We start from the raw sequence: 25,741 nt of genomic DNA, 5'->3' as shown, positions 1-25,741 counted from the left end.
AAAAGCAACAACAACACAAAAAAGCGGTAGTGACAGCAATAGTAAAACAACGAAAGTACCGCACACGCGGTACTACCATGCAACTGCCGTGATGGAACAACGAACCTACAAAGGACGAAAAATAAGCGCCAGTGGCTGCAGTAGCTCATAGGAAGTACCGCATAAGCGATACTACCGTGGGGCTGAGCGGTACTACCGCTAGTGAGCTGAAAATTTGCCCAAGTAAAACTGCCATAATTTGTGCAAATGAACTCATAATTCAGCAAACTAAAACTTGTAGGATAAATGACGAGAAGCACTATCCAACCGCGATAGAAGAGAAAATAAACATAAGCTTGGGTGCCTTACAGAATCTACCTAGCCAAGCAAATGATGCCGTCATGTTATAGATAGTAAGGCTGCCCTCTTTTTGACATGCATCAAACTAGAGGCAAACGTGCGGTTCGCCGCACCATTTTTTACTTGCCGCAATAATTTTTTTCTCTAGCATATTATTCTTGTCGATTGTTTTGTTCTAGTTTTATCCGCGTTGATTTGAGTTTTAGTTATGTTCTAGTGGTGGTTTTTTTATACATATATCGTGTTGGTCTGCTATTGAAGATGATATTTCTTTTGGGAGGAGAGTGAACTTGTTTGATGCGTGGTTGTGGTGTCCTTACACGTTTCGACGTCAGTGACTGTGAGTATTCCTTGTGTGAGCCTCTTAGAAGCTCATGTTCAATGTTGAAAGGATGAAGTTATTTTTATAATGTGGTCCATGAAGCCCTAGCTTGCTCAAGACTCAAGTCGGCTCCCTGCTCCGCTCGCTTCGGTGCTAGCTCAGAAAAAAAAACCAGCTAATGTTTATTATTTGAAAAAGAAAGTTAAATTAAAAAATGTTCAGAGTTTTTTTAAAAACTGTTGTAAGTTAACAAAACCATAATTGCTAAAAGAATATTCATGAATTGAAAAAATATTAACAAATTTTAAAAAATCTTCACAAATTAGAAAATAGTCATAAATTTAAAAATTCAGTATTTGAAACGTATTGGCAAATATAACAAATGTAAAATGTTTTTAATTTAAAAAAATCTTCAAGAAATTTCTTAAATATTCATGATTGAAAACATGAAAAAGATAAAAATTAATAATAGACAAATAATTGGTAAATTCACCGAGCGAGGAGAGGGCTCCACGCAGCCGAGTGAAGGAGGGCGCTCCATTTTGAGCGGGCATAGTTACTTAGTAGATAGAAAATTACCAAGGGGCAAGAAAGTAAAAATAGATTTGCATTAATGTGCCACCGAAATGTTCAGTCCCAGATGAAGAATTATTCCAGATGTCATGGAGCATCAAGGTGGAGTTTGTGATGATCTGCTCAGACAATCTAATGAGCAGAGCACTGCCATTTCGTCTCAACAAACAAATGGAGGCATCAGTTCCCCTGTTCGGACTTGCCCTGGAGCCTGAGGGAGAATTCTTGCAGCGACAGGAGCATGTTTCTGACCTGCTCCTTGGTCTCTGAATCGATCAGGTTGCCGTCCACATCGAACTTTTTCGGGGGCAGGTGTGCCTTGGTGAAGACCTCCGGCTTGTTGATGAAGTGGATGTCGAGAAACACCCCAACCTGCCGGATGTGGTACTGCGACCGGCTGCCGCCGGTACTGCCCGACGCGCTCAGCATCGCCGCGGCTCTGTCGGCCCAGCAGTTGGGCGGCCGTGATCCCCAGTCCAGCGCGTTCTTCAGAGGGCCTGGTACGCAGTGGGCACACGCAGTTTGAGAAGGAAAAATTCCAGTACAGTGACAGGAGAAGAGGAAGGAAAAAATTCCGGTGGATTGACAGTCAGGAAAATATCGGGCACCTGAAATGGAGTAGTTGTACTCGGGCGAGGCGAAGAGGAAGCAGTCAGCCGAGCTGACCTTGTCGCGGAACGCCTCGACGGCCGGCGGGAACCCGCCGCCGGCCTCGAGGTCGGTGTTGAGCAGCGGCAGCTCCGAGATGTCGACGTGGTCGATCTGCAGGCCCGGGATGGACTCCCTGCAGATCTCCGCGGCTGGCTTCACACCCAGGCCGTCAGCCACACGAACTGACGGACGGTAAACAGGAAGGAGACCTCGAGCGCAAGGGACTTACCGGCGCGGATGAGGCCGGTGTTGGCCGACGCCCTGCGCAGCGAGCCGGAGATCGCCGCCACCCGCAGGACGGTCTTCGGCGGCGGCGGCGCCGTCGGAGCTGCCTTGGGCGATGCGGTCTGGAGCTGCAGAGGGCGGTAGCCGGAGCACACAAACAGATGGAGTATGAAAATGACTGAATGAAGAAAACGTTGATCTGGTGCAGTGGTCCTTTGGCTTTTGTGCCGCCTTATCGGACAAGACCCGACCCGACTCACCAACCATCTGGCATCCAATCAAGCAGCATGGTTGTTGGTATGCAGGCCCCCGGTCTCTTTCCACGCATCATACTCCCTCCTTTCGTGCGAAAATACTTGTCACCAAAATTGATAAAAAATGTATGTAGAACTAAAATATGTCCAGATACATCTCCTTTTATTCATCTTGATGACAAGTATTTTCCGGATGGAGGAAATAGTTTGTAATTCCAAAGAAATAACTGGAGCGGAAAATGACCAGAATGCTAATAATAATCTGGCAGACAAAGTGGTCAATAACAACTTTGTGATATATATATGGCAGCTATTTGCTGCCATGTTGATACTACACTCACTGTATGCGCCCATTCTAGAATTTATTTATATATGGCGGTTATTTGCTGCCATGTTTATGCTACACTATATCTATACTTTCTGAATTATTTTTCCACTGGCTGCCATGCGAAAATGATGGGGAGTATCGAGTTTTTTTTTGCCACGACTTTCATAAATCTCCGTTCATGATAAATTTTCGCGAGCGCATAGAACATTTGTCAAAGGTTACTACAAAAAAGATTCGATATTTTTGATTTCTTTTACTTTTTAATTGATTTTACTGTTCATCAGGAGCGTTTGAGTTCGGGTGCAGATACTCCACGTCCCACATCTGCTCAATACTTACACTGTCCTCTTCTGTAGTAGGGCGGGGAACTCATACACGTGCTGGTATAGTGCACAGGGGTGCGCCCCACGGGCCGCTGCCCAATAGGCTCACCTGTTCGCCCGCATGTGCTCGCTTCTTTTTTTCTTCTACTAGTGGTATGTTGTCTCATGAAAAAAAACCGGTCGGATTTTTCTGTTATTTTTTAAAAAATTGGGGACAAAAAATGTCATGAGTTTTAACAAATGTTCATGAATTCGAAAAGTTTCCATTAATTTGAGAATGTTCGTGAGTTCAAAAAATTGGTCACGAACTGTTGGCAAGTTTTAAAAAATGTCATGAATTCAAGTATATTTGCAAATTTGTAATAGTCACGAATTTTGAAAAAAAAACACAAATGCTGAAAAAAGTTGCGTGTTTGAAAAAGCTTTGGCTAAATGAATTTTGATACATTATACAGCCCGCTCCAGAATATAAGCCCATGTCAACCCTACTAACCCAACTCTAGCCCATCTAACATCAAGAGACCGGCAGTTCTGAGGCAGCGAGCTAGGCCGCGAGCGGCGGCTGCCATGGATGACGAGGGCGGCGTCTCCCCGTCCCACCACGGCGGCGGCGGCGCCGGAGGAAGCATCCGCCTGCAATGCGAATGCGGCTTCAAGGACGACTACAGCCTCGACGACACCGAGGACGGCCGCTTCTACTGCGGGCGGTGCTACGGCGACCTCGACACCCAGGCGACCGCCGTCGACCACGCTGACTTCCAAACCCCGGGCAACATGTCCTTCCACCGAGTTTCCCAGCCCACCGAGAACCCCAAACCCCAGCAACCCCGTGCTCCCGCTTCCCGTCCCTTCGAAGAATCCCACGAGCCGCGCGACTTTGTGCCTGGCGCCGACGACCCGGAGGAGCTGGGGGCTCGGGTCCGGCGGCGCTACGTGGAGGGGCTGCAGGTGATCCTGCACCAGCAGCTTCAAGTGCTGGTCGAGAGGTACCGGGTGGGCGCGCTCGTCTGCGGCGTCGCTGGAACCGTCTGGCTCCGTTGGGTGGCCGCCTCCAAGGTGTTCGACGGAATGTGGGCGCGGAAGGTGCTCGCCGAGGATGAGTCTGCGCAGAGACGGAAGCGTTCTGCCAGCGGAGGTGTCAATTTTAAGCTCCTGTTCAGTTATCACCATTGAAAGACCAGAACAAACTTGATCAACATATGTAGTGTCTTTGTGTCTGTCCAGGCCAGCAGGAACCTCAAGAGGTGAAGTGTGAATGGGTTGATGAAGCCTTGCCTCGAAAACACATGCGAAGGGTCGAGTTCATCTATCTGCGCTCATTGAGGACGATGCTGCCGCTGTACTCGACGTTGTCTGTCTGTTTCCTGGCCTGTCATATTGCCCGGGAAGCCGTCCTACCGACCGACATTTATAGGTGGGCGATGGAGGGCAAGCTTCCTTATGTGGCGGCATTTACGGAAGTGGACAAGCTTCTTGGGAGCCCTCTAAAACACTGCCCTCTGAATGCAAGACAACTGTTCAGGCCAGTCCGAGTGATTGGAGCGTGGCAGCTGGAAGCGGCAGCTGGGTTCATAGCACAAAGAATAGGCTTGCAGCTTCCTTCAGTTAATTTCTACGCTATTGCTCAGCGCTACTTGGATGAGCTGTCTCTGCCGGTAGAAAGAATCCTCCCTCACGCTTGCCGCATCTATGAGTGGGCAATGCCTCCAGAACTATGGTTGTCTAGTAATCCAGCCAGGGTCCCTACACGGGCCTGTGTAATGGCTATACTAATAGTTGCTTTAAGAGTTCAGTATAACATCAATGGTCAGGGGATATGGGAGGTGAGTATTCCATATAAAGCCACTCTCGTAAGTCATGTAAGATCTGCCCTAAATATGATGGACCCAACTTTTTTTTTCTTTAGGAGATATGCGAGGCAGCAAGAAATGCAGGCGGGTCTGACCATGATGCAAAATTACCGCAATCTATGAAGCCTGATGGCGGCTCCAATGAGGAGTTTGGCACAAGGGAATTGCTATGGACTCTTGTAGATGCCTATGATAAAATTGACGTTGCACATGGTAATTGTTCGACCATTGCTTTGCTTCTACATCAAATTATTTTCTTGTAAAACATTCATGTCAGGTTTGATCCTTATGTTGTCCATTAGCGATTTATATATTTACCTCTTATGTTACCAATTACATGCTATTCTAGCTTCTAGCACAGTAGCTATGTCATAACAGAGAATAGGACGTACTATCTAGCATGGTAGGCATGTCCTATTTTGTATGTTAGGTTATACCCTCTTGTCTTATGTGTAGAGCCACTAGTCTATCTTGCAATTGTAATTTCAGTTACTGGGGTAGCTTTATTTTCAAATTTTAGGACATTTACTTAGTAACAAACTGGCAAGAATTGTCGAATAAAATTTATATTGTTGTAATGGATAGAATAATATTTCGATGTATGTGTGGAGTTTCTGGCCTTGTTAGTGATTTTGCCAACATTGGCTTTAGAGTCCCCCACCACAAAAGGAAGATTGTTGTTGCCATAGTTGAGTCCATAGCATAACCCTTTGATCTTGTAACCACCTCTGGGGGTGTAGACCCCCCCCCCCCCCCCCCCCCCCCACACACACACACACGCACACACATCCTTTGTACATATGTAAACACTACCTCTGATATTTTAATATACATGCAGTAGGAGCCTTTCCTACTGTCTAATTTATCAAAAAAATAATGCACCAGTATATTCCAGTGAAATATACTGTTTTCTGCTAGTACCTTTGGATTATCCGAAAGACATATTCTCATTCTTTCCTACCCAAACATAGAGGTCTGATAAGTACTCTAGAAGGGATCCCATGTTTCAAAAATAACCAAGACAGAGCTGCACCTGTTTCTTTTGTACGGATGGTGCTCAGTAACTCCCCTTTAGTGAGAACAGAGCATCACTCTGTTGGCATGGCCTGTGTTCGAGTTTTGGCTCTCTTGCCTTGTGCTCAAGGATGCCCCTTCTATTAATTCTATTAAATATAGCCCCCAAAGGCTAGACCTGGTTGGTCTGGTTTGTTATTATCATATAAAATATTTCAAGGAAAGCTTAGAAGTACGATAATGGCAAAGTGTATTGGATAAGAAAAATGTGCATTCTATTCTCATCTATTTAATATAGATGTTCACGGTGATATATTTGCTCAGATTTGTGTCTGTGAATACATTCTAGGGTGAACTTTTTACTAGACCAAATGCTTAATAGTGGTACAAAATTGACGAAGTTTTCTAATTCTGCAGACTATTCGAAGGACCTTCACTCATATCTCAGATACTGCAAAGATGTTGTTTTTCCTGGGATTGCATGTTCAGTTGAAGAAGAGCACTTAATAGAGATCTTCCAGGATCTGTAGAAAGGGCGAGAGGTAATGTATACCCAACTTAACGTTGTTGTCAACTCTTATTCCTTTCTTATTCGCAGCATATTTGAACTTAAAATTTGTACAAATGTAGCACCTCGAGGATTATCTACATGTCTTTTGGTGGCGATTGTTGTTGATTTGATGCATAAACCTGTTGGCACTGTAGGGTGAGAATTCAAAAGCGCACACCACAAATGGAGTGAATAAACGAGGTCGTGATGGGGCTTCTGTTGGTGCAAGGTGCTTTTCTGCATCATCATCATCATCAGGGATACAAAGTATCAAGTCAGAAATGGAAGACCACCGATTTTGTTATATGCCACCAAGGAAGTGGCCAAGATCAGATGGTTACCTTCACTATAGAAGGAAGACAATGACTGGTCGTCTTGTTTGTGCTGGCCATGCTGTTTATTACCTGTTGCTACGCTCATTTGCCAAGCTTGCGGAAGTTGATATTAGGGTTATGCATGCTAGTGTGTTAAAACTTGGGAGGAGACTTGGCTGGATAGAGGAAAGAATAGGCAGAAGCTTGGATGCCTTGCAAAATCTACCTAGCTAAGCAAATGATGTGAAAAGACATGTTTCAGGCTGAAGTTTTTGATGGATTGCCAGTTTGCCAAGTCAGTAATTGGTGATGGGTTATCGTTCTATTATCGAGAAAAAAATATTATGTTTGTAGTTCGGATCTCATGATCCTGGACCATACGATGAGGATCCAAACAACGGACTCTCTTGCAAGATCTTTGCTGACAAAGTGACCAGGAACAGTAAATCGTATCTCTACTTGTACTAACAATTCCCATGGAGATGTCCGTAGACAGTTGTTTACTTTGGTGTGGCAAGCTTTGCCAAGAAGTTATAGTCATCTTCTGCGAGATTTATCAGCTCAATTGTAAAAAATAACCAAGGCCACTACAGAGTTTATTTTAGTTGACAAGTTTTCACCCTTTCTTATTTATGGATGATCCACCTCACCGTTTGTATGTAGTAATATTTTGTTGTACCATAGTTTGTCGCCTCATGTCTATGGAGCCTTGGTTGTTTCTTAGGTTATTGATTTGTTTTGTACTACTGGATTTAGCTAGGGAAAACTAATGTTAGAAAAAATAATGTTAATGTCTACATGAAATATTTCTTCATTGTTGTTGCGTATTCATATCTCCAAGCCAAGGTTAATTGGTCAAATTCAAAGCATAATATCAACTTGCGGACCAATTTGGAAAACTTCCCAAGGCCATTCTTTGCATTATATACCCATTTTCTTTTAACCCATGATATATGCTAAAATGTTTTTTTAATTAATGATACATGCTAAACTGTTTTTTTAACGCTTGATAAAATGTTTCCCCATCATTGAATCCACAAAGGGGAAAAAATGAAACATGCGAAAAATCGTTTTCCGGCTTTTCTGGCAATTAGGGTGAAGGGCTCTAGCTCCTTTTTGGGGGGAATGTATCTGGTGCACCGGTGCTTGTGGTGCTACCGGTGCACCGGACGCCGTATTGCATTGTAAAATGTTTCAAACAAGAAACTGAAAAAAGTCTAGCACATTGACACAAACACTAATGTAAGTTGTCACAAAATTTCGTATAAAAATTTGAAACATTCATGAGATACAAATATGAAAATACTGATATCAACATGATAATGGGCCAAATCTAAAGCCCAACTTATTTTATGTACTATTTGAAAGAACATGAGGTGCCCCCGTGTTTGGTTTTGTTATTGATGACAATCTCTATGGACTAATGGTTGCCTTGAGTTATATTTGAAGGATTTTTCCATAGGCATTTTTTGAAGTCCATGTGTTGGTTTTAAGGAGTTTATGAGGTGACCGAAGTGCTATTCAAGAATTATCCAAAGCTTGGTCATGTAGAAGACATGATACAAGGTTGATCAATACTAAGTCAAAGTGTGAATCAAATTGATCAACACACAAAGCGCACAAGATGTAGTGATCCCATGGTATGGTAAGCATTGTTCATTATGCTTTGTGTACTAACCTATCGTCTACGTGAGAGTTCTATGTGGGGTTAGGTATATATGTTTCCATGGGTATGCATCAAGAGGAAGATCTCATACAACCCATGGAGGATGACATCAGGTGGTGATCATCATCAAGATTGCGGTGTGCAACTTCAAGTGGTACATCACGAAAAGGTCTAGTGCTTGAAGCTTGCAATCCATTTGGTGGCAATGGACTTGTGAACATGTGCCGAAGAGTGGCTCACACATAGTGGAGTATGGGGGAGCAATCAACTAGTCTTCATTGAGCTAACACAATCAAGAAAGATGGTCCATCTTGAGGAAGTCAAGATCGTCATCATCTGGCTCAAGTGGATTATGTGCAAGGCAAATGTTTGCCCTTGATAGATTTTCTATTTTACCGGTCTCATGGTGGTAGTTGGGAGACCGGGTTATAGGATCGATTGTCATACTATCAAGGGGAGCTCTCAAGTGGGTAGCTTGATCGTATCATTCGTAGAGACCTCAAACCATTTCATCCTTGCATCATATTTCTTAGTTCCTGTTTGGCGTTTCTCTTTGTGAGTTTTAGAGCTTATGGTCATCTTCATGACAAGCTCGAGTTCATCGAAAACGGAGTTCATATATGCATCTTCTATGATGTTTTCGATGTTGGAGTTTTTGCCGGTTCTTCATTCATAGAGGTTTGACATCTCTATATCTTAGGCATACCCCCTCTGTCACTGTTGGATAGTATTTGTCGTCATCTATCCAACAAGCTTGAGTGTGCTCTACTCGAAGCTCATTTGCAGAAGTTATGGCAGATTAGGCTTGAGTTTGTTATTTTTGTACCTCGAGCAATGTTTTGGATTTTGATTTGAAATTTTGCGACAACATACACCGATGTCGTGTGAATGCACTATTTTTTCCAATTTTTTGAACATTTAAAAATGGGCTACGGGCATTCAGTAGCACCATAACACTACTAGGGAAAACTTTATACACAGAATCTTACCTGTAGCGATGGTCAAAAACATGCGCTATTGCTATTTCCAGTAGCACGTTGTGTACAAGCCCGCTACTACTATACAAGTAGCAGTAGCGTGTTCCAGGTAAAAAGCGCTACTACTATAACTGCCACACCGTTGTTGGCAGGCTAGGTAAAGTAGTAGCGCTGGTTTACTGCCAACGCTACTGCTAGTGGTCTTAGCAGTAGCGCTCTTCCTTGGAACACGCTACTGCTATGGGTAACTTATCCCCAAATTTTCCTCCCCCGCACCTCGACCATCTTCTTCCTCCCCTCACTCCCCACTGCCTCACTCCTCTGCCGCCACCACATTGCCGTCGCCACCGCCGTCCTCCCTCCTCCTTCCTCGGTATGCCCTCCTCCCTCCTCTCCCTCCTCCTCCCACCGCGCCCTCCTCCCTCTTCCTCCGGCCGCCCCCTCCTCCCCCCTCCTCCTCCTCCTTCGGTCGCCCCTCCTCCCTCCTCCTCCACCTCCTCCTCATCCTCCAGCCGCCCCCTCCTCCCCCTCCTCCTCTCTCCCTCCCCCCCCTCCTCCTCTCTCCTCCCTCCTTCGATCCTCCTCCCTCCCCCACCCCATGCTCCGTCCTCCCTCCCTCATCTCTCCTCACTCTGTTCTTGCATAGAGTAGATTTTTTTAGTAAATTAGTAAAAATTCAAACTAGCTAGGTTAACTAATTTAATTAGGTTAATTATCTAGGTTAACTAGCTAGGTTATTTATAGTAAGTGCTTAATAGAACTAGTTTATTTATAGCAAGTGCTTAATAGAACTAGTTTATTTATAGTAAGTGCTTAATAGAATTAGTTTATTTATAGCAAGTGCTTAATAGAATTAGTTTATTTATAGTAAGTGGTTAATATATGCAGAAATCAAGTTTGCCCCTGCCTCATCCCCGCAGTCGTCCCCATCGTCGACCCCTTCAGACCTCTAGGTGAGAATAGCCAAATGATAATGTGTTGTAAATGATGGGTAACGTAGTAATTTCAAAAAAATTCCTACGCACACGCAAGATCATGGTGATGCATAGCAACGAGAGGGGAGAGTGTTGTCCACGTACCCTCGTAGACCGAAAGCGGAAGCGTTAGCACAACGCGGTTGATGTAGTCGTACGTCTTCACGATCCGACTGGTCAAGTACCAAACGCACGGCACCTCTGAGTTCAGCACATGTTCAGCCCGATGACGTCCCTCGAACTCCGATCCAGCCGAGTGTTGAGGGAGAGTTTCGTCAGCACGATGGCGTGGTGACGATGATGATGTTCTACCGACGCAGGGCTTCGCCTAAGCACCGCTACAGTATTATCGAGGTGGACTATGGTGGAGGGGGGCACCGCACACGGCTAAAAGATCAAACGATCAATTGTTGTGTCTCCAAGGTGCCCCCTGCCCTCGTATATAAAGGAGCAAGGGGGGAGGTGCGGCCGGCCTAGAGGGGGCACGCCAGGAGGAGTCCTACTCCTACCGGAAGTAGGACTCCCTCCTTTTTCTTGTTGGACTAGGAGTGGAGGGGGAAAGAGGAGGGAGAGAGGAAGGAAAGGGGGGGCACCCCCTCTCCTTGTCCTATTCGGACTAGGGGGAGGGGCGCGCGGCCCTGCCCTGGCCGCCTCTCCTCTTCTCCACAAGGCCCACTATGGCCCATTAAGCCCCCGGGGGGTTCCGGTAACCTCCCGGTACTCCGGTAAAATCCCGATTTCACCCGGAACACTTCTGGTATCCAAATATAGGCTTCCAATATATCAATCTTCATGTCTCGACCATTTCGAGACTCCTCATCATGTCCGTGATCACATCCGAGACTCCGAACAACCTTCGGTACATCAAAACATATAAACTCATAATATAACTGTCATGGAAATGTTAAGCGTGCGGACCCTACGGGTTCGAGAACAATGTAGACATGACCGAGACACGTCTCCGGTCAATAACCAATAGCGGAACCTGGATGCTCATATTGGCTCCCACGTATTCTACGAAGATCTTTATCGGTCAAACCGCATAACAACATACGTTGTTCCCTTTGTCATCGGTATGTTACTTGCCCGAGATTCGATCGTCGGTATCTCAATACCTAGTTCAATCGTTACCGGCAAGTCTCCTTACTCGTTCCGTAATACATCATCCTGCAACTAACTCATTAGTTGCAATGCTTGCAAGGCTTAAGTGATGTGCATTACCGAGTGGGCCCAGAGATACCTCTCCGGCAATCGGAGTGACAAATCCTAATCTCGAAATACGCCAACCCAACAAGTACCTTCGGAGACACCTGTAGAGCACCTTTATAATCACCTAGTTACGTTGTGACGTTTGGTAGCACACAAAGTGTTCCTCCGGTAAACAGGAGTTGCATAATCTCATAGTCATAGGAACATGTATAAGTCATGAAGAAAGCAATAGCAACAAACTAAACGATCAAGTGCTAAGCTAACGGAATGGGTCAAGTCAATCACATCATTCTCCTAATGATGTGATCCCGTTAATCAAATGACAACTCATGTCCATGGTTAGGAAACATAACCATCTTTAATTAGCGAGCTAGTCAAGTAGAGGCATACTAGTGACACTCTGTTTGTCTATGTATTATGTTTCCGGTAAATACAATTCTAGCATGAATAATAAACATTTACCATGATATAAGGAAATAAATAATAAATTTATTATTGCCTCTAGGGCATATTTCCTTCAGTCTCCCACTTGCACTAGAGTCAATAATCTAGTTCACATCGCCATGTGATTTAACATCAATAGTTCACATCACCATGTGATTAACACCCATAGATCACATCGTCATGTGACCAACACCCAAAGGGTTTACTAAGGTGCGATCATGTTTTGCTTGTGAGAGAAGTTTAGTCAACGTGTCTGCCACACTCAGATCCATATGTATTTTTGCAAATTTCTATGTCAACAATGCTCTGCACGGAGCTAATCTAGCTAATTGCTCCCACTTTCAATATGTATCCAGATTGAGACTTAGAGTCATCTGGATCAGTGTCAAAACTTGCATCGACGTAACCCTTTACGACGAACCTTTTGTCACCTAAATAATCGAGAAACATATCCTTATTCCACTAAGGATAATTTTGACCGCTGTCCAGTGATCTACTCGTAGATCACTATTGTACTCCCTTGCTAAACTCAGTGTAGGGTATACAATAGATCTGGTACACAGCATGGCATACTTTATAGAACCTATGGCTGAGGCATAGGGAATGACTTTCATTCTCTTTCTATCTTCTGCCGTGGTCGGGCTTTGAGTCTTACTCAATTTCACACCTTGTATCACAGGCAAGAACTCTTTCTTTGACTATTCCATTTTGAACTATTTCAAAATCTTGTCAAGGTATGTACTCATTGAAAAAACTTATCAAGCGTCTTGATCTATCTCTATAGATCTTGATGCTCAATATGTAAGCAGCTTCACCGAGGTCTTTCTTTGAAAAACTCCTTTCAAATACTCCTTTATGCTTTCCAGAAAAATTCTACATTATTTCCAATCAACAATATGTCATTCACATATACTTATCAGAAATGCTGCAGTGCTCCCACTCACTTTCTTGTAAATACAGGCTTCACCGCAAGTCTGTATAAAACTATATGCTTTGATCAACTTATCAAAGCGTGTATTGCAACTCCGAGATGATTGCACCAGTCCATAGATGGATCGCTGGAGCTTGCATATTTTGTTAGCACCTTTAGGATTGACAAAACCTTCTGGTTGCATCATATACAACTCTTCTTTAATAAATCCATTAAGGAATGCAGTTTTGTTTATCCATTTGCCAGATTTCATAAAATGCGGCAATTGCTAACATGATTCGGACAGGCTTAAGCATAGATACGAGTGAGAAACTCTCATCGTAGTCAACACCTTGAACTTGTCGAAAACTTTTTGGGACAATTCTAGCTTTGTAGATAGCAACACTACTATCAGCGTCCGTCTTCCTCTTGAAGATCCATTTAATCTCAATGGCTCGCCGATTGATGCGTCTCCAACGTATCTATAATTTTTGATTGCTCCATGCTATATTATCTACTGTTTTGGATCATATTGGGCTTTATTTTCCACTTTTATATTACTTTTGGAACTAACCTATTAACCGGAGGCCAAGCCCAGAATTGTTGTTTTTTTGCCTATTTTAGTGTTTCGAAGAAACGGAATATCAAACGGAGTCCAAACAGAATGAAACCTTCGGGACGTGGTTTTCTCACCAAATATGATCCAGGAGACTTTGACCCCACGTCAAGAAAGAAGGGAGGTGGCCACGAGGGTGGGGGGCGCGCAGGGCCGGCCCATAGGCCGGGCAAACGGGGCGCCCGCCCTGGGCCCCCGGCAGGCAAGGGCCCCAGCCCAGGTATTATTTCCTCTATAGTACTAGGAAGCCCAGAAAAAGTAGAGAGTAAAGAGGGCCCGTTCAGCGTCGCTCTTTCCCGTGCTCCTTGACTCCTCTTTCCCAAATCCCAGACTCCAAAAACAGCGCCGCCGTTCCCATGCGTCTCCGATTCCTAGATCGCCACCGTCCATGGGGACTAAAGGCGCAAATCGGCTCTCCTTCCTTCTTCTATGTTCTGCTCATTCCCCATTAGCTAGATGTTGGGACTTAGAGACAGTACGTATTCTTCTTTTCTTCCTCCCCATAATCCTATTCCTCCTTTCAATTAAATAGATGTGCCCTCCAATGACTCCACATCTCTTCTTCTTATTTTCTACTCTTCAGACTTCAATGGATCTAAGTGTGAGTGCTCGGCAGTCAGGATATTAGGAGAGCTGCTAAACTGGAGAAGGGGGGCAAATTATTCAGTTCATGGTGTTGTGTTCTCATTTGTGCTGACTTCAACCTGCGGATCTGCTGATTTTGCCACCTACATCCACATTCAGGTGCTTTTGTTCCTTGTTTTAATCATTTTATGCTGCTTGTTTTTGTTTTGTAACATGTCCTCTAGAAAGTATTTATCTGGTAGTAACAAAAGGAAGAGAAAAAAGCAAATAGATGAAGAGGTAAAATCCCTAAAAGGATCACTTGACAAATTTTTCAGATCTAGTAGTTCTTCTAGAGATCCCCTAGAATCAATTGGCCATAGTAAGTGTTGATGAACAACCAGCTGAGAAATGAAGTCTCCATTCAAATTTAGGAATACAAGCTATTGTGGAAAGCGGGCTTTTGCCAAACTACATCATTTCATTAGTTCACTTGATCAATAAATTAATTGTACTATCAGTTTTAGAGTCCAAATTAAGAAGCTATGTACTGGATACTCCGTATTACTTTGCTTTTGAAATATAAAATATTTTGAGATTTTAAGTAAACAAGGGCCCCTTATTGCTGTCTTGCCCCTGGGCCCCATATATATGTGAAGGAAATATGCCCTAGAGGCAATAATAAAGTTATTATTTATTTCCTTATGTCATGATAAATGTTTATTATTCATGCTAGAATTGTATTAACCGGAAACATAATACATGTGTGAATACATAGACAAACAGAGTGTCACTAGTATGCCTCTACTTGACTAGCTCGTTAATCAAAGATGGTTATGTTTCCTAACCATGAACAAGGAGTTGTTATTTGATTAACGAGATCACATCATTAGGTGAATGATCTGATTGACATGACCCATTCCATTAGCTAAGCACCCGATCGTTTAGTATGTTGCTGTTGCTTTCTTCATGACTTATAGATGTTCCTATGACTATGAGATTATGCAACTCCCGTTTGCCAGAGGAACACTTTGTGTGCTACCAAACGTCACAACGTAACTGGGTGATTATAAAGGAGCTCTACAGGTGTCTCCAAAGGTACATGTTGGGTTGGCGTATTTCAAGATTAGGATTTGTCACTCCAATTGTCGGAGAGGTATCTCTAGGCCCTCTCGGTAATGCACATCACTTAAGCCTTGCAAGCATTGCAACTAATGAGTTAGTTGCGGGATGATGTATTACAGAACGAGTAAAGAGACTTGCCGGTAACGAGATTGAAACTAGGTATTGAGATACCGACGATCGAATCTCGGGCAAGTAACATACCGATGACAAAGGGAACGACGTATGTTGTTATGCGGTCTGACCGATAAAGATCTTCATAGAATATGTAGGAGCCAATATGAGCATCCAGGTTCCGCTATTGGTTATTGACCGGAGACGTGTCTCGGTCATGTCTACATTGTTCTCGAACCCGTAGGGTCCGCTCGCTTAAGGTTTTGATGACAGTTATATTATGAGTTTATGAGTTTTGATGTACCGAAGTTAGTTCAGAGTCCCGGATGTGATCACGGACATGACGAGGAGTCTCGAAATGGTCGAGACATAAAGATTGATATATTGGACGGCTATATTCGGACACCGAAAGTGTTCCGGGTGATTTCGGAGAAAACCGGAGAGCCGGAGGGTTACTGGAACCCCCCCGGGAGAAGTAATGGGCCATATGGGCCTTAGTGGAGAGAGAGAGGGGCTGCCAGAGGTGGGCTGCGCGCCTCCTCCCCCCTGGTCCGAATTGGACTAGGAGAGGGGGGCGGTGCCCCCCCTTTTCCCTCTCCCTCCCCACTTCTTTCCCCCTCCTCGTAGGAGTCCTACTCCTACTAGGAGGAGGACTCCTCCTTGGCGCGCCATAGAGGGCCGGCCGGCCTCCTCCCCTAGATCCTTTATATACGGGGGTAGAGGGCACCCCTAGACACACAAGTTGATCCACATGATCATATTCTTAGCCGTGTGCGGTGCCCCCTTCCACCATAGTCCCCGATAATATTGTAGCGGTGCTTAGGCGAAGCCCTGCGACGGTAGTACATCAAGATCGTCACCACGCCGTCGTGCTGACGGAACTCTTCCCCGACACTTTGCTGGATCGGAGTCCGGGGATCATCATCAAGCTGAACGTGTGCTAGAACTCGGAGGTGCCGTAGTTTCGGTGCTTGATCAGTCGGGCCGTGGAGACGTACGACTACATCAACCAAATGCTTCCGTTGTCGATCTACAAGGGTACGTAGATCACACTCTCCCCTCTCGTTGCTATGCATCACCATGATCTTGCGTGTGCGTAGGAATTTTTTTGAAATTACTACGTTCCCCAACAGTGGCATCCGAGACTAGGTTTTATATGTTGATGTTATATGCACGAGTAGAACACAAGTGAGTTGTGGGTGATATAAGTCATACTGCTTACCAGCATGTCATACTTTGGTTCGGCGGTATTGTTGGGCGAAGCGGCCCGGACCGACATTACGCGTACGCTTACGCGAGACCGGTTCTCCCGACGTGCTTTGCACATAGGTGGCTTGCGGGTGACGGTTTCTCCAACTTTAGTTGAACCAACTGTGGCTACGCCCGGTCCTTGCGAAGGTTAAAACAACACCAACTTGACAAACTATCGTTGTGGTTTTGATGCGTAGGTAAGATTGGTTCTTGCTTAACCCCGTAGCAGCCTCGTAAAACTTGCAACAACAAAGTAGAGGACGTCTAACTTGTTTTTGCAGGGTATGTTGTGATGTGATATGGTCAAGACATGATGCTAAATTTTATTGTATGAGATGATCATGTTTTGTAACCGAGTTATCGGCAACTGGCAGGAGCCATATGGTTGTCGCTTTATTGAATGCAATGCAATCGCGCTGTAATGCTTTACTTTATCACTAAGCGGTAGCGATAGTCGTGGAAGCACAAGGTTGGCGAGACGACAACGATGCTACGATGGAGATCAAGGTGTCGCGTCGGTGACGATGGTGATCACGACGGTGCTTCGGAGATGGAGATCACAAGCACAAGATGATGATGGCCATATCATATCACTAGCATGTGATGTTTATCTTTTATGCATCTTATCTTGCTTTGATTGACGGTGGCATTATAAGATGATCTCTCACTAATTATCAAGAAGTGTTCTCCCTGAGTATGCACCGTTGCGAAAGTTCTTCGTGCTGAGACACCACGTGATGATCGGGTGTGATAGGCTCTATGTTCAAATACAACGGGTGCAAAACAGTTGCACACGCGGAATACTTAGGTTATACTTGATGAGCCAAGCATATACAGATATGGCCTCGGAACACGGAGACCGAAAGGTCGAGCATGAATCATATAGTAGATATGATCAACATAGTGATGTTGACCAATGAAACTACTCCATCTCACGTGATGATCGGACATGGTTTAGTTGATTTGGATCACGTAATCACTTAGAGGATTAGAGGGATGTCTATCTAAGTGGGAGTTCTTTAAGTTAAATTAATTGAACCTAAATTTATCATGAAACTTAGTACCTGATAGTATCTTGCTTGTTTTTTTTGCTTAATTGTAGATAGATGGCTCGTGCTGTTGTTCCGTTGAATTTTAATGCGTTCCTTGAGAAAGCAAAGTTGAAAGATGATGGTAGCAATTACACGGACTGGGTCTGTAACTTGAGGATTATCCTCATTGCTGCATAGAAGAATTACGTCCTGGAAGCACCGCTGGGTGCCAGGCCTGCTGCTGGAGCAACACCAGATGTTATGAACGTCTGGCAGAGCAAAGCTGATGACTACTCGATAGTTCAGTGTGCCATGCTTTACGGCTTAGAATCGGGACTTCAACGACGTTTTGAACGTCATGGAGCATATGAGATGTTCCAGGAGTTGAAGTTAATATTTCAAGCAAATGCCCGGATTGAGAGATATGAAGTCTCCAATAAGTTCTATAGCTGCAAGATGGAGGAGAACAGTTCTGTCAGTGAGCATATACTCAAAATGTCTGGGTATAATAATCACTTGATTCAATTGGGAGTTAATCTTCCAGATGATTGCGTCATCGACAGAATTCTCCAATCACTGCCACCAAGCTACAAGAGCTTCGTGATGAACTATAATATGCAAGGGATGAATAAGACTATTCCCGAGCTCTTCGCAATGCTGAAAGCTGCGGAGGTAGAAATCAAGAAGGAGCATCAAGTGTTGATGGTCAACAAGACCACTAGTTTCAAGAAAAAGGGCAAAGGGAAGAAGAAGGGGAACTTCAAAAAGAATGGCAAGCAAGTTGCTACTCAAGAGAAGAAACCCAAACCTGGACCTAAGCCTAAAACTGAGTGCTTCTACTGCAAGCAGACTGGTCACTGGAAGCGGAACTGCCCCAAGTATTTGGCGGATAAGAAGGATGGCAAGGTGAACAAAGGTATATGTGATATACATGTTATTGATGTGTACCTTACTAATGCTCGCAGTAGCACCTGGGTATTTGATACTGGTTCTGTTGCTAATATTTGCAACTCGAAACAGGGACTACGGATTAAGCGAAGATTGGCTAAGGACGAGCTGACGATGCGCGTGGGAAATGGTTCCAAAGTCGATGTGATCGCAGTCGGCACGCTACCTCTACATCTACCTTCGGGATTAATATTAGACCTAAATAATTGTTATTTGGTGCCAGCGTTAAGCATGAACATTATATCTGGATCTTGTTTGATGCGAGACGGTTATTCATTTAAATCAGAGAATAATGGTTGTTCTATTTATATGAGTAATATCTTTTATGGTCATGCACCCTTGAAGAGTGGTCTATTCTTATTGAATCTCGATAGTAGTAACACACACATTCATAATGTTGAAACCAAAAGATGCAGAGTTGATAATGATAGTGCAACCTATTTGTGGCACTGCCGTTTAGGTCATATCGGTGTAAAGCGCATGAAGAAACTCCATACTGATGGACTTTTGGAACCACTTGATTATGAATCACTTGGTACTTGCGAACCGTGCCTCATGGGCAAGATGACTAAAACACCGTTCTCCGGTACTATGGAGAGAGAAACAAATTTGTTGGAAATCATACATACAGATGTATGTGGTCCGATGAATATTGAGGCTCGTGGCGGATATCGTTATTTTCTCACCTTCACAGATGACTTAAGCAGATATGGGTATATCTAATTAATGAAACACAAGTCTGAAACATTTGAAAAGTTTAAAGAATTTCAGAGTGAAGTAGAAAATCATCATAACAAGAAAATAAAATCCCTATGATCTGATCATGGTGGAGAATATTTGAGTTACGAGTTTGGTGTACATTTGAAAAATTTTGTGGAATAGTTTCGCAACTCACACCACCCGGAACACCACAGCGTAATGGTATGTCCGAACGTCATAATCGTACTTTACTAGATATGGTGCGATCTATGATGTCTCTTACTGATTTACCGCTATCGTTTTGGGAATATGCTCTAGAGACGGCCGCATTCACGTTAAATAGGGCACCATCAAAATCCGTTGAGACGACGCCTTATGAACTGTGGTTTGGCAAGAAACCAAAGTTGTCATTTCTGAAAGTTTGGGGCTGCGATGCTTATGTGAAAAAGCTTCAACCTGATAAGCTCGAACCCAAATCGGAGAAATGTGTCTTCATAGGATATCCAAAGGAAACTATCGGATACACCTTCTATCACAGATCCGAAGGCAAAACTTCTGTTGCTAAGTTCGGAAACTTTCTAGAGAAGGAGTTTCTCTTGAAAGAAGTGAGTGGGAGGAAAGTAGAACTTGACGAGGTAACTGTACCTGCTCCCTTATTGGAAAGTAGTGCATCACAGAAAACTGTTTCTGTGACACCTACACCAGTTTGTGAGGAAGCTAATGATGATGATCATGAAACTTCAGAACAAGATACTACTGAACCTCGTAGATCAACCAGAGTAAGATCCGCGCCAGAGTGGTACGGTAATCCTGTTCTGCAAGTCATGCTACTAGATCATGATGAACCTACGAACTATGAAGAAGCGACGGTGAGCCCAGATTCCGCAAAATGGCTTGAAGCCATGAAATCTGAGATGGGATCCATGTATGAGAACAAAGTATGGACTTTGGTTGACTTGCCCGATGATCGGCAAGCAATTGAGAATAAATGGATCTTCAAGAAGAAGACTAACGCTGACGGTAATATTACTGTCTACAAAGCTCGACTTGTCGCAAAAGGTTTTCGGCAAGTTCAAGGGATTGACTACGATGAGACCTTCTCACCCGTAGCGATGCTTAAGTCTGTCCGAATCATGTTAGCAATTGCCGTATTTTATGATTATGAAATTTGGCAGATGGATGTCAAAACTGCATTCCTGAATGGATTTCTGGGAGAAGAGTTGTATATGATGCAACCAGAAGGTTTTGTCGATCCAAAGGGAGCTAACAAAGTGTGCAAGCTCCAGCGATCCATTTATGGACTGGTGCAAGCCTCTCGGAGTTGGAATAAACGCTTTGATAGTGTGATCAAAGCATTTGGTTTTATACAGACTTTTGGAGAAGCCTGTATTTACAAGAAAGTGAGTGGGAGCTCTGTAGCATTTCTGATATTATATGTAGATGACATATTACTAATTGGAAATGATATAGAATTTCTGGATAGCATAAAGGGATACTTGAATAAGAGTTTTTCAATGAAAGACCTCGGTGAAGCTGCTTACATATTAGGCATTAAGATCTATAGAGATAGATCAAGACGCTTAATTGGACTTTCACAAAGCACATACCTTGACAAAGTTTTGAAGAAATTCAAAATGGATCAAGCAAAGAAAGGGTTCTTGCCTGTGTTACAAGGTGTGAAGTTGAGTAAGACTCAATGCCCGACCACTGCAGAAGATAGAGAGAAAATGAAAGATGTTCCCTATGCTTCAGCCATATGCTCTATCATGTATGCAATGCTGTGTACCAGACCTGATGTGTGCCTTGCTATAAGTCTAGCAGGGAGGTACCAAAGTAATCCAGGAGTGGATCACTGGACAGCGGTCAAGAACATCCTGAAATACCTGAAAAGGACTAAGGATTTGTTTCTCATATATGGAGGTGACAAAGAGCTCATCGTAAAAGGTTACGTTGATGCAAGCTTTGACACTGATCCGGATGATTCTAAATCGCAAACCGGATACGTGTTTACATTAAACGGTGGAGCTGTCAGTTGTAGCAGTTCTAAACAAAGCGTTGTAGCGGGATCTACATGTGAAGCGGAGTACATAGCTGCTTTGGAAGCAGCAAATGAAGGAGTCTGGATGAAGGAGTTCATATCCGATCTAGGTGTCATACCTAGTGCATCGGGTCCAATGAAAATCTTTTGTGACAATACTGGTGCAATTGCCTTGGCAAAAGAATCCAGATTTCACAAGAGAACCAAGCACATCAAGAGACGCTTCAATTCCATCCGGGATCTAGTCCAGGTGGGAGACATAGAGATTTGCAAGATACATACGGGTCTGAATGTTGCAGACCCGTTGACTAAGCCTCTTCCACGAGCAAAACATGATCAGCACCAAGGCTCCATGGGTGTTAGAATCATTACTGTGTGATCTAGATTATTGACTCTAGTGCAAGTGGGAGACTGAAGGAAATATGCCCTAGAGGCAATAATAAAGTTATTATTTATTTCCTTATATCATGATAAATGTTTATTATTCATGCTAGAATTGTATTAACCGGAAACATAATACATGTGTGAATACATAGACAAACAGAGTGTCACTAGTATGCCTCTACTTGACTAGCTCGTTAATCAAAGATGGTTATGTTTCCTAACCATGAACAAGGAGTTGTTATTTGATTAATGAGATCACATCATTAGGTGAATGATCTGATTGACATGACCCATTCCATTAGCTTAGCACCCGATCGTTTAGTATGTTGCTATTGCTTTCTTCATGACTTATACATGTTCCTATGACTATGAGATTATGCAACTCCCGTTTGCCAGAGGAACACTTTGTGTGCTACCAAACGTCACAACGTAACTGGGTGATTATAAAGGAGCTCTACAGGTGTCTCCAAAGGTACATGTTGGGTTGGCATATTTCGAGATTAGGATTTGTCACTCCGATTGTCGGAGAGGTATCTCTGGGCCCTCTCGGTAATGCACATCACTTAAGCCTTGCAAGCATTGCAACTAATGAGTTAGTTGCAGGATGATGTATTACAGAACGAGTAAAGAGACTTGCTGGTAACGAGATTGAAACTAGGTATTGAGATACCGACGATCGAATCTCGGGCAAGTAACATACCGATGACAAAGGGAACGACGTATGTTATTATGCGGTCTGACCAATAAAGATCTTCGTAGAATATGTAGGAGCCAATATGAGCATCCAGGTTCCGCTATTGGTTATTGACCGGAGACGTGTCTCGGTCATGTCTACATTGTTCTCGAACCCGTAGGGTCCGCACGCTTAAGGTTCGATGACAGTTATATTATGAGTTTATGAGTTTTGATGTACCGAAGTTAGTTCAGAGTCCCGGATGTGATCACGGACATGACGAGGAGTCTCGAAATGGTCGAGACATAAATATTGATATATTGGACGGCTATATTCGGACACCGAAAGTGTTCCGGGTGATTTCGGAGAAAACCGGAGAGCTGGAGGGTTACCGGAACCCCCTCGGGAGAAGTAATGGGCCATATGGGCCTTAGTGGAGAGAGAGAGGGGCTGCTAGAGGTGGGCTGCGTGCCTCCTCCCCCTGGTCCGAATTGGACTAGGAGAGGGGGGCGGCGCCCCCCTTTTCCCTCTCCCTCCCCACTTCTTTCCCCCTCCTAGTAGGAGTCCTACTCCTACTAGGAGGAGGACTCCTCCTTGGCGCGCCATAGAGGGCCGGCCGGCCTCCTCCCCTAGATCCTTTATATACGGGGGTAGAGGGCACCCCTAGACACACAAGTTGATCCACGTGATCATATTCTTAGCTGTGTGCGGTGCCCCCTTCCACCATAGTCCTCGATAATATTGTAGCGGTGCTTAGGCGAAGCCCTGCGACGGTAGTACATCAAGATCGTCACCATGCCGTCGTGCTGACGGAACTCTTCCCCGACACTTTGCTGGATCGGAGTCCGGGGATCGTCATCGAGCTGAACATGTGCTAGAACTCGGAGGTGCCGTAGTTTCGGTGCTTGATCGGTCGGGCCGTGGAGACGTACGACTACATCAACCAAACGCTTCCGTTGTCGATCTACAAGGGTACGTAGATCACACTCTCCCCTCTCGTTGCTATGCATCACCATGTTCTTGGGTGTGCGTAGGATTTTTTTTTGAAATTACTACGTTCCCCAACACTATGGGCAGGCCTTGGGGGGGCACCCACCCCCCTAGGGCGCGCCCCCTGCCTTGTGGGCCCCCCGTTGCTCCACCGACGTACTCCTTCCTCCAATATATACCTACGTACCCCCAAACGATCAGATACGGAGCCAAAAACCTAATTCCACCGCCGCAACTTTCTGTATCCATGAGATCCCATCTTGGGGCCTGTTCCGGAGCTCCGTCGGAAGGGGAATCCACCACGGAGGGCTTCTACATCATCACCATAGCCCCTCCGATGAAGTGTGAGTAGTTTACCTCACACCTTTGGGTCCATAGTTAGTAGCTAGATGGCTTCTTCTCTCTTTTTGGATCTCAATACAATGTTCTCCCCCTCTCTCGTGGAGATCTATTCGATGTAATCTTCTTTTTGCGGTGTGTTTGTTGAGACCGATGAATTGTGGGTTTATGATCAAGATTATTTATGAACATATTTGAATCTTCTCTGTATTCTTTTATGTATGATTGGTTATCTTTGCAAGTCTCTTCGAATTATCAGTTTGGTTTGGCCTACTAGATTGGTTTTTCTTGCAATGGGAGAAGTGCTTAGCTTTGGGTTCAATCTTGCGGTGTCCTTTCCCAGTGACAGTAGGCGCAGCAAGGCACGTATTGTATTGTTGCCATCGAGGATAACAAGATGGGGTATTTATCATATTGCATGAATTTATTCCTCTACATCATGTCATCATGCTTAAGGCGTTACTCTGTTTTCTTGAACTTAATACTCTAGATGCATGCTGGATAGCAGTCGATGAGTGGAGTAATAGTAGTAGATGCAGGCAGGAGTCGGTCTACTTGTCTCAGACGTGATGCCTATATACATGATCATACCTAGATACTCTCATAACTATGCTCAATTCTGTCAATTGCTCAACAGTAATTCATTCGCCCACCGTAAAATACTTATGCTCTTGAGAGAAGCCACTAGTGAAATCTATGGCCCCCGGGTCTATTCTCATCATATTAATCTTCCATCACTTTATTATTGCTTTGCTTTTTTACTTTGCCTTTTTATTTTACTTTGCATCTTTATACCAAAAATACCAAAAATATTATCTATCATCTCTATCAGACCTCACTCTCGTAAGTGACTGTGAAGGGATTGACAACCCCTATTCGCGTTGGTTGCGAGGAGTTACTTGCTTTGTGTAGGTACGAGGGACTCGCGCATGGCCTCCTACTGGATTGATACCTTGGTTCTCAAAAACTGAGGGAAATACTTCCGCTACTTTGCTGCATCATCCTTTCCTCTTCAGGGAAATCCATCGCAGTGCTCAAGAGGTAGCACCGATCATTGGGCAAGTCAATCAAAGTCCATACTTTGTTCTCATACATGGATCCCATCTCAGATTTCATGGTCGCAAGCCATTTTGCGGAATCTGGGCTCATCATCGATTCCTCATAGTTCATAGGTTTGTCATGGTCTAGTAACGTGATTTCCAGAACAGGATTACTGTACCACTCTGGTGTGGATCTCACTCTGGTTGACCTATGAGGTTCGGTAGTAACTTGATCTGAAGTTACATGATCATCATCTTTAGCTTCCTCACTAATTGGTGTAGGAGTCACAGGAACAAATTTCTGTGATGGACTACTTTCCAATAAGGGAGCAGGTACAGTTACCTCATCAAGTTCTACTTTCCTCCCACTCACTTCTTTCGAGAGAAAATCCTTCTCTAGAAAGGATCCATTCTTAGCAACGAAAGTCTTGCCTTCAGATCTGTGATATAAGGTCTACCCAACTGTCTCCTTTGGGTATCCTATGAAGACATATTTCTCCGATTTGGGTTTGAGCTTATCAGGATGAAACTTTTTCACACAAGCTTCGCAACCCCAAACTTTAAGAAATGACAACTTGGGTTTCTTGCCAAACACAGTTCATAAGGCGTTGTCTCAACGGATTTTGATGGTGCCCTATTTAACGTGAATGCAGCTGTCTCTAATGCATAACCCCAGAACGATAGTGGTAAATCGGCAAGAGACATCATAGATTGCACTATATCCAATAAAGTACGGTTATGGTCGGACACACCATTATGCTGTGGTGTTCCAGGTGGCATGAGTTTGTGAAACTATTCCGCATTGTTTTAGTTGAAGGCCAAACTCGTAACTCAAATATTTGCCTCTACGATCATATCGTAGAAACTTTTATTTTCTTGTTACGATGATTCTCCACATCACTCTGAAATTCTTTAAACTTTTTCAAATGTTTCAGACTTATGTTTCATCAAGTAGATATACCCATATCTGCTCAAATCATCTGTGAAGGTCAGAAAATAACGATACCTG

General features: G+C 44.0%; 2 protein-coding genes across 2 annotated transcripts; one reads left to right on the top strand and one right to left on the bottom strand.

Moving 5' to 3' along the window:
- Positions 1–1,249: 1,249 nt before the first annotated feature.
- LOC147963450 (putative NADPH:quinone oxidoreductase 2) lies at positions 1,250–3,138 on the bottom strand. The gene is made up of 4 exons (XM_087529578.1): positions 3,125–3,138; positions 2,115–2,377; positions 1,843–2,034; positions 1,250–1,731 (listed from the first exon to the last, which is right to left on the bottom strand). The coding sequence occupies exons 1-4, from the start codon at positions 3,136–3,138 to the stop codon at positions 1,415–1,417; spliced, it is 786 nt and encodes a 261-aa protein (XP_087385704.1). The 3' UTR covers positions 1,250–1,414.
- A 391-nt stretch (positions 3,139–3,529) lies between these two features.
- On the top strand, positions 3,530–7,499 carry LOC147963449 (TATA box-binding protein-associated factor RNA polymerase I subunit B-like). The gene is made up of 5 exons (XM_087527630.1): positions 3,530–4,150; positions 4,240–4,838; positions 4,922–5,078; positions 6,297–6,421; positions 6,585–7,499. The coding sequence occupies exons 1-4, from the start codon at positions 3,583–3,585 to the stop codon at positions 6,407–6,409; spliced, it is 1,437 nt and encodes a 478-aa protein (XP_087383756.1). The 5' UTR covers positions 3,530–3,582; the 3' UTR covers positions 6,410–6,421; positions 6,585–7,499.
- The last annotated feature ends 18,242 nt before the right edge of the window (positions 7,500–25,741 follow it).

Source organism: Triticum urartu, chromosome 6A (genome assembly GCF_056163025.1).
Source record: "Triticum urartu cultivar PI428250 chromosome 6A, HENAU_Tu73, whole genome shotgun sequence".
Taxonomy (NCBI): domain Eukaryota; kingdom Viridiplantae; phylum Streptophyta; class Magnoliopsida; order Poales; family Poaceae; genus Triticum; species Triticum urartu.
Note: the sequence above shows the minus strand (reverse complement) of the source record. Positions and strands in the feature narration are given on the sequence as shown.